The 15,144-nt window shown below is 42.1% G+C and overlaps 1 protein-coding gene across 2 annotated transcripts; it reads right to left on the bottom strand.

Moving 5' to 3' along the window:
* Positions 1 to 3,457: 3,457 nt before the first annotated feature.
* On the bottom strand, positions 3,458 to 11,915 carry LOC108668083 (double-stranded RNA-specific editase Adar). Of its 2 annotated transcripts, none has more exons than XM_018155214.2 (11): positions 11,727 to 11,915; positions 11,354 to 11,529; positions 10,149 to 10,285; positions 9,682 to 9,775; positions 7,984 to 8,198; positions 6,956 to 7,227; positions 6,060 to 6,304; positions 5,512 to 5,699; positions 5,174 to 5,316; positions 4,719 to 4,915; positions 3,458 to 4,455 (listed from the first exon to the last, which is right to left on the bottom strand). In XM_018155214.2, exons 1-11 carry the CDS (start codon positions 11,827 to 11,829, stop codon positions 4,303 to 4,305), a joined length of 1,923 nt encoding a protein of 640 aa, XP_018010703.1. In that variant the 5' UTR covers positions 11,830 to 11,915; the 3' UTR covers positions 3,458 to 4,302. The 2 variants fall into 2 exon arrangements, with proteins under 2 accessions (XP_018010703.1, XP_018010706.1); XM_018155217.2 differs by having other exon boundaries at positions 11,378 to 11,529.
* Positions 11,916 to 15,144: the final 3,229 nt, after the last annotated feature.

Raw genomic sequence — 15,144 nt, 5'->3', positions numbered from 1 at the left:
AAAAAAATTTTTTTCCTGTGATCGTAATGAAAATTACACCACTGAAAAGAGAAAAAATTTAGAAAATTATCATATAAGTATGAGTGAAAAAAAAAAATGGACCAACTTCTGTCACTTTTTTTGGAAAAACTATCATTTGTAGGTTTCCTATGAGCCAATTTCAAAGTTTTTAGTACCATTGGAAAGCTCATGTTGTAGACTATCTACCTCTAACTAGAATAAAACATTTTGGTTGAGACTTTGACTGCAGGTGGGTGGGGGAAATGGGTGCAACTGCTAGATATGAATGCTATAACTTAACTTAAAGGCAGAATTGAATGGAATAAATTTCAGTTTCATGGTCTTGGCACCATAATTGAGCTTAAAAATATGAAATTAAATAAAATATGCAAATAAAATTTACCAGTAATAATAATATTATTAAGTTTTATTAATATTAATTCATAACAAATTATAATAAATATTAGTAAATCTTGATATTAATAATAATATTAAATACTGATCATCATCATCATGTCATGTCTTGTCTCATCTCGTCTCGTGCCTTGTCTCATCTCGTCTCGTGCCTCGTCGCATCTTGTCTTGTGCTTCGTCTCATCTCATGTCTTGTCTCATCTCGTCTCATGCCTCGTCTCATCTCGTCTTGTGCCTCGTCTCATGCCTCGTCGCATCTCATCTCATCTCGTGTCTTGTCTTGTGCCTCGTCTCATCTTGTCTTGTGCCTTGTCTCATCTCGTCTCGTGCCTCGTCTCATCTCTCATGCCGCGTCTCATCTCGTCTCGTGCCTCATCTCATCTCGTCTCGTGACTCGTCTCATCTCGTCTTGTGCCTTATCTCGTCTCGTGCCTCGTGTCGTGTCTCGTCTCGTGTCTCGTCTTGTGTCTTGTCTTGTCTCATCTCGTGTCTCATTTCATCTTGTGTCTCATTGCATGTCTCATATCGTCTCATGTCTCATCTCCTCGTCTCATATCCAATCTCACGTCTCGTCTCATGCTTTTCTCCTCATCTCATGCCTTGTCTCATGTCTCGTCTCATGTCTTGTCTCGCGTCTCATCTCACATCTTGTCTCATGCCTTGTATCATGTCCAATCTCGTATGTCTCATCTCGTGTCTCATCTCCTTGTCCCATGTCTTGTCTTGCGTCTCATCTCACATCTCGTCTCATGTCTCGTCTCATATATTGTCTCATGCCTCGTCTCATGTACCCTCTCATCAGTCTCATGTCTTGTCTCATCTCATGTCTCAGTCTCGGCAGTAGTCTGTTCAGGACCAGCGTACCTCACTGGCTCATGACTGAACTGAATGTAAACAGCGCGACAGGACATGGTAGAAAAACTGTCCGAATGGCTGCAAATCTCTGAAATTTCGAGAGCATGCTCTAAAAACTATAATCTTGATTTCAAATTATCCTTCAATAATTTCAAAATATGATATCCATGTTTATTTCCTGCCCAAATGTTACCTCTTGCACATCCCAGCTAAGCAGGTACTTGATAGACATTTCTCGAAAAAAAAAAAATGATGTCGTCATAGTTCAAGTTTTTTTAGTTCGTTTCCAAACAAAAGTCAATCAAATTAAGCTAACATTTTGGCGGGACTTTCAAAATTAAATATCTTACGCGTGCCGATGCGGAAAGTGGCTGTCCGCCATTTTGCCAGCATTGTTTACGTTCAACGGTTCGAGGGTACTTTGTGCACATACCTACAAATGGTCTCACTACACTGGGTACCTGAGGTAATCAATGTAAACCTCCTTGGGCAACTGCCACCCCTCAAAAATCACCTTCACTGCGGAGTGCGGATGACTCTGCTCTAACTCCTTGATGGTGACTTGAATTTCTTGAAAGACGTACCATCCCTGCGATCTTCACAGTACCTGACTTGGCTGTCTCTAGTAGCTCAGAAACTTCTACTGATGGGTGAATTGGTCCAATCACTCCACTTATAGTAGAGTCAAAACCAGGTTGAGTGCACTTGACTTGGCATATTCCTATTTTAGATACTTCAAGGAGAGAACTAAGGTTGGAATTTGAGATGGTTCTGAACTCAACTGCCATTAGGCTTCTTCTTGTGTTAGTACGTACTTTAAATTCAGAAAATTTAACAAATGGAGAGTCTCTCAAACCGCGGGCTAACTTGACAGGGTTTCTAAGAAATGTGCTTGAGTTAGAGCCAATTGGTTTAATAAGAATACTGAGTCCCTTACCCTGACTCAGGAGAGTTGCATTCTCAACAACACGGACATGCTTCTTTCTGACACTGTCTGGTACACCTTCACCTTGATCTCCATCCACTGGTCCGAGAGGACCTGAGCTGATGTAGCCGATTGTTCATAACTTCATATTTTTTTAATTTGATTTGAAGACTTCGGGTATGCAGGTAGCACACCTCCCAGCCTGAGCACAACTCAGATTTTGATCACTCCACTTCACTTGTTGATTTCACTTTGTATTTCTCTTTCAGCACTTCCACCAACCAGTGTGGCAGTAAAATAACTTCATATATACACAATAACACACATGTCCGTAGTCGTCCGCAGCTCAAGCCGGAATCCCATTATGCGGCAATAGCAGCATTGGTATAAATCGTATAATTCCTTTTCTGCATCCCACATTTTCGATTAAACTGATTTACAGGAACAATTTTCAGGCGAAAAGCGAGTTTAGTTCTTTTCGTATTTCTGCGTGAAATAGTGACACAAACTTTTTGTATTTCTATGTAAATATTAACACCATCTTATCATATTTTATTATTATGATGTGTCAATGTATTGCTATGATGCATCAATGTATTGGCGTGTCGAGTTCGAGTGTAAGATTGTCAACTCCAATTTACGTGCTTGCCGATTTTAATAATAGCGGTTTCAGCGTTTATTAGGCCGTAGGCCTGTCGCCGATTCTTAACATCGCAGAACATTCACAGCATTTTGCGGTCTCGAACTCGTAACTCACCGCAACAATTCTGCTTTGCTTAACCGCCCGGACTCCTCGCCGATTCTGACCAGAAACTGGCGCACAGAGCTGAGATCGAACCCGCACCTCTCTGCGCCAATCTTGGTACTCTGAACTTTAACCACTGGGCCACCCTGCCCGAGAGTTATTCTGACATCAAGATAAATATTCAAAGATATACCGGCATCTTGAAACAGGATTCGTCAGAATTGCATCAGGCGTGCATTGCATCAGGCGTTAAGGTATCGAACAGATAAGAAAACAAGTATTTGGCAGCAAACAAAGTATAAAGCCATTGCACTCAGGCAACCAGACACTGCAGACAGTCATTTAAGTAGCAAAGCAGGCATCAGTTGATAGGTAAATGACAGCTGAAGGCTTATTTGTTATTGCAATTCAAGGGTTTTCAAAGCGAACCCTAGGTTCACTCATTAAAGTTCAGAAGTTACAAAAGATATTCCCAGCGAACGGCTGCACAAACAGTTGGGGTTGAAAAGAAACAATGATGGCTTGATGAGTCTTGCAGTGCAAAAATGATAATTAATAAAAGTTTCCTACGCTGTAAATGGGCAGTTAGAATCGTACGCACTATAATTTTGACAGACATGAAGATTATTTTTAAATCACCCACAGCGATGCCAACTGGGTAAAAACTAATGACAACAATCGAGAAATGAATTTCTGACTGAAGCAAGACATCTTAGATTGATAATATATCATTGAGTAAAATTAAAATCAAATCAAACCAGCGAAACCCCTTGCAAATTAAAATCAAAGCCCTTGCATATTAAAGTCAAACCCTTGCAAATTAAAGTCAAACCTGCGAAATCCCTTGAAGAACAAAAATAATATGATAGCTCGGCCATCAGAGTAGTTGGTGGAACAGATTCACCCGCACAGCAATTTAATCTGTTCTAATAAAATAACATATGAATGGTCAGGATTTGATCCCGAAGCAAACATCTCAAAAAATCGTTGCCCGAACAAGGAAGATAGGAGGAACATTTCCGCTCGCAATTGAGCTGCGATTGTAAAAAATTTAACACGAGTCGCCTTGAATGAGAAAGGCACCCAACAAACTCAGGTGGTAAATATTTTTGACCCACACGCATTATAGGAATATCGTGGAATAAAATGGCCACTGAGAATAATACGATTTGATTGCTCTATATTCAGTTCATAAAGACTAAAATTGTTAACATAATAAAAGATCGAAATCTCCTCTCTTGCTTCTTGAAAAGAGCGTAAATATTTTTATAGTAATCCTATTACAGCTCTAGATAAACGAGTCATTTGTTTTAAAAAAGAACACATAATTTAAGACTACGACGTCGCTACTAGGCAGCGCACCCTAAGTAGTTTTAGTAATGAGAGTCTTGGCGGCGTCAGTAATTGAAGTGAGCTCACTGGAAGGCAAGTAGAAGTCTCCCTGTTCATAAGGCTTCTTGATCCACGTCCCACAGCCTGCTTGCTGGAAGCCCTGGACGAGGATGCGCTTGCTCTCCTTCACACACAAAATAATAGAATCAGATTTTCATTCATAATTTGACAGTAGGTTTTCTTTTGACTTGTTTTTAAAATATTTGTGTAAGATAATTTACACCAAATAATTCGTCTGAAGTCAAACGGGATTTAAAAATATAAGGATTCATGTGAAGTCATTATCCTCGAAATAGGCTAAACATTGATAAGCAGGCACAATCCATCCTGTATTAACTTCTTATTTGTGTAATATAGTTTAATCTAGATGTTATTAATTTAGCTTACCTGATACTTTTCAGCCTTAGCTTTGATGATATTGTAGGAAGAGTGAGCGTCCTCTGCGAATGTAAGGCCTGAGCCAGGAGGCATTCTTTGCACCAGCTTCAGGAACCTCTTCAGGAGGCTACGCTTGCACAGCCGGGAAGGGTGTTGCGTTTCCAATTTGCCTGTCGCGGCGTGCAAGATTTCAAGGTTGTCCGTCACTGCAGGAGGAAATTACAATTTAATTGCTGCATTACCACTATAAAATGCTACGAAAATAAATCGTCAAAATTTATTCGGACCAATGATTTAAAAACTACGTCTGTGCATTCAAAATTCAATGTATGGATGAGCACGAATATAAGTTCAGATTTGCAGGGAAATGTAACTAAAAAAAATTTAGTAAGAAGTTTACAGAGGCAGGATCTTTTAATAAGAAATAGCTGAAAAATCTTGAACGGAGCTGAAAATCGACTAACCGCAGTCCCAGTTTAAAGAAAGCGACGACGCTTTCTGAGGATTCCTTTTCTCGGCGCTGCTTCCTTGGTTCATCTTGGGCTTGTGCATCATGAACGGCTTAGGTAGTCCTTCAAGATGGTTTTCAAAGCGCCCATATAACGCTCTGCAAAAAGTTGTCAAGTAAATGAATAGAACTACTGCAATAAATGTGATATCTCAATAAACAGCAGGATCAAGGAGGATAGAAGGTAGTATTTGGTTGATACCTGTACATGCACGAGGCGTTCAAGAGCGCCCCCGAGCACGACGGTTGTTACCTGTACATGCGCGAGGCGTTGAAGAGCGCCCCCGAGTTTACCTGCACATGTCCGAGGCGTTGAAGAGCGACCCCAGCACGATGGACTCGAGGTAGACGGGCATGAGGTAGTGTGAGAGCATCGCGCCCTGCACCCCCAGCACGTTCCAGCGCGCCAACTTGTCCGAACACGACATCGTGCGCAGACGCTCGCCCCGCATCACGCTATCCCAGGACTGCACGCTCTCCACCTGGTGCAAAAATGTGTAGAATGCCCAGCAATATTCAACTGCATAGAATTAACTAAAACGAATGCGAGAATGATATATGTTCGTGGAAACTAGGAGAAGATGCAACGAATCTTTGATTATTGAAACGCAGAGAATTGACAGGTTAAGATCTTATACACAAATGAGTAAACAATGAGGAAGATTCGAGCAATAATGCATGTTCTGTGTCATCAATCAAACGTGGCACACCGAATCATAACTGACAGAGAACCGTTCGGCATATAATCACAAGGCAAGTTAAAATAGGCTGATAAATGTAGTAAAGACCCATTATATATGGTATTAAAGCCTCAATAACGGTACATTACAGCAAGTTTGTACCTTAATAGGTATTGGGCCGTCACCGGACTGAATCTTGGTCCTAAGAAGACCGCGACTAGGCCTGTTGGGGTGAGGATCCGCGACTTCGGCTTTTTCCTCGTGGGGGGAGAAGATTCTGGCGTCCCCACAAGGAGCTGTGCTGATGTATAGGTGGAACTTGTAGCGGTCCTTCACCTTCAGGAGTTGTCTAAACTCAGAGTCGTCGGGTACTTGTTCAATCATACAAGAAGCGCCTGGCGGCATCTCTGAAAAACAATAATTACACATTATTTAAAGATTAACTTCAACATGATGGAAGAACTAGCATTCGCTGACGATAAAATCTGAGTTCAGTCTTTAATACACGAGACCTCAAATAGACAAGATAAGTAGTAGTAGCGCTTGGATTACTGGCGCTTGAGCTATCAAGCTATTTCGCACCGGAGGTCAAAATATAACATCGCCAGCGTGGCGGAAGGTCTCAATTATTCAATATCTAAAATTAATCATCACCTACAAGGGGCAAAAGGTCTAAATTGTCCAGCCCTCTGAAGCTGACTCGAAAGAAGCAGCTTTAGCATCTCAAAGAGACGAAGTGACAAGGAGGGACAGGTGAAAAGCAACAGAAACGAAGACACTCGAACAAGAGGTCGTTCACACGGGACGTCGGTTGCCCGCACGAGAGAGACAGAGAAGGGAAATATAAGGAATCCTTCCTACATAATAACGTCGCCCCACAACTGAGACCTTCGATCAGACACCGCGAGCTCAGCGGTGGCGCGCTCAGGAACAATCTCGCTAGGAGCGCGAAATCCCATAGGACTTCTGACGAGCACCGGCACACGTCAGAAGTCCCCTCTAAGGGGATGGACAAGATAAATGTACAGAAGATATACGTAGATACAAGAAGCACTGACCGTCACTTATGATTGCATGATAGAGCTCCAACTGGGCCAGGAGGAAGTGAACAAGGCATCGTCTGGATACAATTTCAGCGTGGCAGTCGTTGATGCACAGGCCGTTAAGGCTCAATCTTTTGCCATTGACACACTTGGCGCCAGTGCTGACACTCAGGATGAATGTGGCATCACAATCTTCGTCGTCCGTGACCACGATGCCCGCCAGTACCCTGCCTTTAGCAATGGTCGAGTTGTTGTTGGTCAGCGTCATGAATTTTTCGCCCACGAGTCTTGGAATGAAAAGAAACAAAATGTAATTTATAAAATATTACGGACGCAATTCAAGACGAGATAATTCCAGTGCAACACGCGACAAAAAAAGTATTACTAGAGCATGGATTAAGGATTAATTAACATTGATTATTAATGGGCAGACTATGAGTCGGGCGACTATAGATAGGCCGCTTCGAAAGTGTGAACGGGATTTCGCGTGGCCTCCAGATTTGTTCTTATGTAGAAGATGGGCCAAGCGAAATCATTTTACATAGTAATCACACAAAAACATGAAATCACAAAAACAGCAAAATTTTGGTCAAACAATGTCTGAAACAATTTTATTCTTACATTAGGGATTAATTTCTATAACAAAAAATAATTTATATTCTATTCTAATTTGTATGTCTCGTTAAGCCTCGATAGAAGTATGTAAATTCAGATAAATTAGATATTAAAATTAGATATTTGTCCGGGATTTCGTCTGGTACTGGTATTGTCCCAGATTTACACAGAAATTGAAACTGGTTGTTGTTATCCAAAATCGGGACACAGGTTTTTGGATCGTCACGCCTTGAATTAAAACAACGAAATGTAGATGCTAAACATTATAAGATATGAATAGTCAGGCATTCAACCAGCAACGACTTCAACAAAATTTAGCATCTTAAGTGCTCGTCAGCCTTACCAGTAACAATATCATGTAGAACTATTATTCGCGCATTTCTTATCCCTAACAATATTATGAATTATCTCTGGTGCTCGTTACTTACTCGGCAACCATATCAGCGGCAGTCTGGGGCATCAGGAGATTCATATTTTTCAGCACCTTAATATGGTTCTTTCCAATGACGGTGAGCCCATTGAAGAACTTGCTCACACTTGGAGCCTGGTTAGCCTGGTCCAACTTGCTGGCATTTGTGACTGGCACGGCTTCATAGTTTCGGTCTTGTGCCGTCATTGAGTTCACCGGAGTCACGCTCGAATCCTGAAAACGAGAGTTCAAGTGAGATGTAGCGAGAGTATACATCTTATGTGTGGTCTTATCGTATACATCTATGTCTTATGACAAGTGTTGTTTGCAAACCAATGGAATCTGTTGTGAGGGATGGGATTATCGATCACTTGACTGCTCACCGTCTCATATCAGATTGTCAACATGGTTTTATCGCCGGTAGATCCTGCACCACTAACTTATTATCTACGTTGAACGATTGGACTCGCCTGCTGGACGAAAGGGAGCCAGTGGATGCATTGTACCTCGATTTTGCCAAAGCATTTGACAGTGTTCCGCAGGAGCGGCTGTTGCGTAAAGTGAAGTCTTTGGGAATTGAGGGAAACGTACTCCAATGGATCAGAGATTTTCTAGTAGGTAGACGACAACGTGTCAGTATTAACGGAACCGTGTCAGACTGGGCATCAGTGCGCAGTGGCGTGCCACAAGGAAGCGTTCTTGGGCCTATTTTGTTCGATGCTTTTATAAACGATTTGCCAGAAGCAGTCTCCAGCGTGTGCTCCATGAATGCCGACGACACAAAAGTTTATAATACAGTGAAGGATGCTTCAAATAAAGCGCAATTGCAAGATGATCTTGACAGCTTAGTTAACTGGGCTGATACGTGGCAGCTTCGGTTTAATGCTGACAAGTGTAAAGTACTTCACCTCGGGAAGAACAATGAACAGCAAGATTACAGTATGAGAAGACATGGTTGCAACGAGAGCGTAATGATTGAAAAGTCTAGTGTGGAAAAAGATCTTGGAGTTTATGTCGACAGGGAGCTGAAACGCAAGCTAACACATCCAACAAACTTCTTGGACTAATCAGGCGCTCATACGAGTTCCTAGATGCAGAAACGATGAATCAGTCGTTTGTTGCTGTCGTGAGCCCGAATCTAGAGTTTGGAAACGTTGTGTGGTCACCGAGATTTGAAAAGGACGGAAATTTAATAGAGAATGTTCAAAGACGTGCAACAAGTACCCGGTGGAAGTCTAGTAGCTACATGAAACTATCGTCAGTCATGAAAAGATCCGGTCAAATGAAACGATATTAGATCTTCTGTGAACAAGGCACGAAAAGGAAAAGAATCGGCGACAGGCCACATCAGGCCTACACTTCAGCGCCGAGATCAATATGTTATGTTATGTTATAGATTAGACGGTTGAATGCAAGTTCCCGACTATAGTTTCCAAATCATGCAACTAAAAACCTATAATTCGCAAGGTCACTAATAATTTCAACATGTGAATTTAATGTATAATGACGAAAATTAATGAAAATTTAACGCAACTTGCTAAATTCATTACCTTTCGAAAAATCCTGAGAGAAACTCGTGCTGATATAATTTCCCTAACCCAAATACGAACTTCCATGAGAATCCCACATATTCTTTGTGAAGTGTGTGTAGATGAATGCAATTGAAATACAGATAAATAACCAATTAAATATGCTCAAGGTAAACATAAACGCTCACCGTGTAGACGACTCTGTGAGTCGAGGTACGTGCGTCGTAGGGTTCAAATTTCTCAGCGCAGACGTCCTCAGTGAAATCCGGCGTACCAGTGTTGCTGCGGGAGGTCAAGACTCATATCAGTATTGGCTGCAACAGCTGACGATCATTTATATTACATATTGATTCAAGTTTATCATAATTCTCACGTCGTAATATTAATATATATTACAACTACTTCCATAAAACTGCTTTTTGATCTACTAACGTCATCCGAAGAATTGTTCGACTACCCAAAAATTTCGATCAAATGCATTATCTGGACACTGATAGCAAACTTTTAGATACCTACGATAACTCAAATGACCAGACCAGTAGATCTGACTAGGATTGACGACACGGCTTATTTAAACCAAGGGTGAGAGTGAGTGACGTACTGAGTGAAAATTCTGACAAGTTATTCGACGTTAAGGGTTGACAATTTTTCATACCCATGATAGCGTGCCACTAGCTGAGTGACGTCAGAAACGGGAGGGCGCAGAATGAAGGAAGCGAGGGCGGCGATCGCTGCGTTGCATTTGGCCTGCTTCTTACTTCTTCCCGTACCACGGTACTCCACGTCATTCATCTGCAAAAATAACGTGATATTAATACGCTAACACATTGCAGCATTTGTAGGCAGACAGGCATTAAAGAATTGTTGGACTCATAGAAAATTTAAATCAAACGCATTTTAAAACTCTGGCCATTACTCGCACGTGTATAGACAGAGTATTGTATATATCGAAATGGACAAGGGAATCATATTAATATCAGGCCTTTACATGTAGAACTTTGAAATAGGAGACGCTTATCCAACCTTTGTTTTTATCCAACCCCTAAGGGACGCCTGTCGGAGACCATCACTGCCGTGCTTCAAATGGACTATTATCACATTGTGTGCTATTCGCTACAGAATATGGTGGCGTAGAGCTCCTAATATTTAAAGCATGATGATTTCATGAGCTGCTTACTGACGGAAAGCTTATTTACCGACTGATTGGTGGCCAACTGGAAATATGCTTGGCGTTCTTTTCAGGGTTGATTGGTGCATAAATTTGGTGGTGCACGCTGCACGGCTGCGTTCCCTTTCCCCAGTACTACGTAGGTTATTATATCAACAAATAAAACTATTGATAGTTTTAACAAGCTTTTTAACGAGATCAACGTGAATTACACTCGAGTTGCCCCCATAACTAAGTCGCCGGGACCAATAGAAGCAAAACTCAATAAAAACTGGATAAGAATTTCATAGATACATTCCAGCACCGTTGAAATGTTTCAGAACAACCGAGAAAACAAATTAATAAATTTCTTATCAGCATTTCATATTTTTTGTATATAGACGAGCTGAATGAAGAAGTGTTGAGTTATGCGTCGTGGATGATAGACACACTCCTCAAGGTTATGCCTCAACACAATAATTAACAGTGCTTGCATTCGCAGACATTTTCACGATGTTGCTCATGGAAAGGTAACGGCGAAATCACATAAGGATAGCTATTAATTTCTACGTCACCTAACAAATAATTTTTTCTAATTGCAGACTCGATTGCTACGATTTCAGGTAGATATGAGAGCACTTAAGTTTAAAAATTCACCAGAAGAATATAATTTTAAAGTTACTACACCTACTAAAATACTATTATAAAATCACCGTTTGTAAAGTGTATGCACTCACGATGACGGCTACAGTGCAGGTAGGGGCACTCTGCTCCACAACCCTGTACACGAGCCCGGGCAGGGTATCGTTCAGGACGCTGATGGGGTTCTTGGGCTGAAGCGCCGCCCCGCAAATGCCGGTGGCAAATGTTTCGCTGCGTCGCCGTTTCGCTGAAATAAGGGGACGGGGGGATGGAATTGAGGAGTTGAAATTTCGAACGGAAACAGGCTATCGCAGCTTGGTCGACACGCTGTGAGCTCGAGCCGTGAGGCAGGGCCAACGTGATGTGGCAGGCGTTAGCATCATGAAAGCTTACCATTTAATATAATGCAAGGATCTATACAAATTTTAAGCTAGAGTACAATACCTCTATTTGGTTCATCATCCAGAACAGCATCTTGAGCGGAGTGCTTATGGCCTCTCAGGCCTGAGCTCGCTTCATTGCTGTCAGCCGTAGCATTACTACTCATGTTTACTCGAATCTCGTTGGGGTTGAGCAGAATGGGCACCTGCCACTAAGCGAGGTATAACAGAGCAATTTGTGGTAATATTTCCTGTAAAAGAAAAGAAGTAAAAAATTAGCACACGTGCATAACGAAAAACGGCCGGTACAAAAGGAAGAAAATAAGAATTTATTGCACTATCATGGAGGAATTAAATTATAGCAGCAAATATAAGCTGCTACATAACATAAGCTCAAAGGGAGGCTGGCATCCTGCCTCTACATCAGGACCCAATATCCTTTAGGTCAGTCCATGCAGGTGTCCCCTAAATTTCAGTGGTTTCCCCTGCACTGTTGAACCATTCCATCTCTGACTACTCTCTTCCGGTACCAAATATTGCCTCATACGCTGACGATCTCACCATCTTTGTCTCGTCCCAGAAATTTGACGCTTCGGAGGCGGACCTGTCAGTGATACTCTCTGGCGTAACGGACTGGTTTGCTTTCAGGATGCTGACCATGGCCCTAGGCAAATCCTCAGTTACACTATTCACTATCATTAACACATTTCCGCCTTGCACTGAAACAGCCGCATCCCCCTGACAAAAACACCTGGGTATTATCTGGAATACCCACTAAACCTTTGACCCAACATCAAGGCCGCAGCCACAAAGGCGATCAGCACCTTGCGTATTTTGAAAACCCTAGTCGGCACAAATTGGGGCTGTTCATAAGATATAATTGTCACATTCAGAACCATCACACTCCTAATCATTAACCAAGCAGCTCCCATTTGGTGCCTCGTCGCATCCCGCACCGCTGTAAAAAGCTGACAAAAGATCCAAAAATCGGCCTTCAGGATCGCAACCAGACGCCTCAAGATAACCTCTATCGAACACCTCCAAACCGAGGCAGGCGTTCTTCCCTTCCCAGTCAAAAATCCAGATCGTGGCGGGCGCCAGTAGGCGCCACACGGTAGATTGGCTATTTCTCCCAAATCTCGTCCAGCTCACGCCCGTCCGTCGTGACGAGATATACGGGCAACACCGCTGCCACTTCCTTAATTTAATGATGATCCGGTTGTCATCTCTCTACAAAGAAACCTGTCGTGCAAAATATCTGATGATCGGAAGTTTAGAAATTTTTAACAACGACGGCTTGGCCGATGAACTGTTACGGCTTTTACCGCTCAAAAAAGTATATAGTTTCTTATTGATTGATAATATATAGGAATAAAGAACGATCACCGGAGGGTTTGTATTTTCGACGATAGAAATAACACGTACAACGATAACGCCAATACAAAGCATCACCAACAGAGAAAGATTTTTCTTTGGATAACCACGGAAAACTGTCACACCAGCGGAAACTTGAATTTATGCTTCTTTCAAAGTTCAGGCTTGAGGCAGTAAACTTTTCGAAGCAGTTCTGAGTACAAACTTTGCTTGAGATATAATAGCTTCTATTTAAGTACAGATTAAGATAAATACTGCGACACGACGTGAATATTTGTTTTCGAATGACCGTACAAGTAGCCTACATCGGCATGATGGAAGTTACAGGTTCCTATTGCTATACTCAATTTGTTACGCGGTTAACAGTGTTAGGCTTAATACAAAAAAGGCAAACGAAATGAACTTTTATTTCAAAAACGACTGGTCCAAAGCTTGAAGAAACAGACCAAGTCTCAAAAAAATAACGCTTGGTAGCGATTCCGATACAGGCTCATCGACGTTATACCGACTAATAAACCCGGCAGAATATAACTGTAGAAGCAAGAGGTAACTTTTAAATTTTACAATTCTACATTACAGCAATCTTATTCCAATGTCGCAATAAGTTTCAATATATCCATTCACAGAAGCAAAATGTTTTACACCATGACAAGCTGAAGGCTCTTTGCATCGTAAAGCGTGTCGCGGAAAGTCCTAAAAAAAACGAACGATGTTTCCCCCCGGATACGCAGTTATTCTATCGAATAAAAGGAATAAATCGCTGTAAGATAATTGGTAATCAAATGATAAGCTCTATGAGCCTAAATGCAAGACGAACTATGTCACTATATTAACAGCCTCGGACCCACCTTTAAATCTTTATCCACCAAGCGGTTAAGCTGTAACTTCAAGAGGCCATGTAAAGGGAAATTTTGAAAGTAGAAAGTGAGGGCAGACTCCAATAATTAACTAGCAAGTTTAACTTAGAATAGGAACACGCTTTTGCAATAAGTTAAACACATTAACGTTATTCCAGTATAAAGCCGAAGCTCAAAAGTTAGGGTGGTCGTGCCACAAGAACAGGCAACGCCCAAATTAAACACCGGAGCCGGCCCTTTCCTAATCAAAGAAAGCACGAACATGCATTATCAACGAAAATGAATAAAACAAAAAACAAGGAGTGATCACTCAAACTTAAATACAGAAATTAGGAAGGAATGGCTTTATACACTCCTACAGAGCAAAATTAAACGTAAGTTTTCATCAACAAGTTTTCCAGCCAACTCTACTATTTACAAAGCAATTACCCAGTAAAAATAATAAATTCATTATTTGACCTATGACTTTACATAAAATAGTATTTACTGATACGAAGAAATTTGGTACAACTGACAAAGGCCAGCAGCATTCGTGCAACCGACTGCATCCTATTTGTCTGCTCATTACACATCGTGTGCGAAAAGTTCCTGGCTAGCGTCCTCGGGCCGAGCCACCCCTCGTTCCCGTCGTCTCCACTCCTCGCGGCGACAGACCCATGAAGGCTACCTTTCTATCCAGATTCAGCCATCAAGTGGCCTCTCCCCTAAGGGACGGCATCATGCCTGTCAGCTGATATGCGGAAGCAAAGCGGTGCCTTTACCGAGAGAAGTCTGCCCGCGTTGCGGATGTTGCTCGAGTCAACAGGGCTCTGGTTGCCAACGCCTTCCATCGCCTTAGAAGAAACCTGGCTTTCCCGTCCTCACCGCTCTGCACTGGCCCAGCTCCACTTGGGCCGCCTGTTATGAGTGTGGGGACCCCCTCCAGTCCATGTGGCACTTCTTTGCCTGTCCTTTTCCCGCTCTCTTAGCGTCGCATAACTGTGACAGTCCCGTGGGGCAGAGGCCTTGTTGCCTACCTTGCTCACCTCCCTCCTCATTGAATTGAAGGTTGCCCGCACCGTCCACGCATGAGCGTCGGCGCAACCAACAACAGCAAGCTCCATAAGCACATTAGCATGCTTTCACACAACTGACCAGGGATATGTGCCAAATATTCACCAAGAATGTGCCTCGTGTAGAAACAACCAAAAGAATTCAGCTAATATGTGCTTAGTTACCATCCAACTGCATTCAGCAGCATGCAAGTGACCA

Source organism: Hyalella azteca, unplaced genomic scaffold, assembly GCF_000764305.2.
Source record: "Hyalella azteca isolate HAZT.00-mixed unplaced genomic scaffold, Hazt_2.0.2 contig4963, whole genome shotgun sequence".
Taxonomy (NCBI): Eukaryota; Metazoa; Arthropoda; class Malacostraca; order Amphipoda; family Hyalellidae; genus Hyalella; species Hyalella azteca.
This window is presented reverse-complemented; position numbering and strand designations above follow the sequence as displayed.

Coding starts and splice junctions, on each gene's coding strand:
- LOC108668083 (XM_018155214.2), bottom strand. CDS start 11,829: ATGAGTAGTAATGCTACGGCTGACAGCAATGAAGCGAGCTCAGGCCTG. Junction 6,305..6,955: donor TCATGCAATCATAAGTGACG/GTCAGTGCTTCT, acceptor ATTGTTTTTCAG/AGATGCCGCCAGGCGCTTCT. Junction 5,317..5,511: donor AACGCCTCGGACATGTGCAG/GTAAACTCGGGG, acceptor AACTTTTTGCAG/AGCGTTATATGGGCGCTTTG.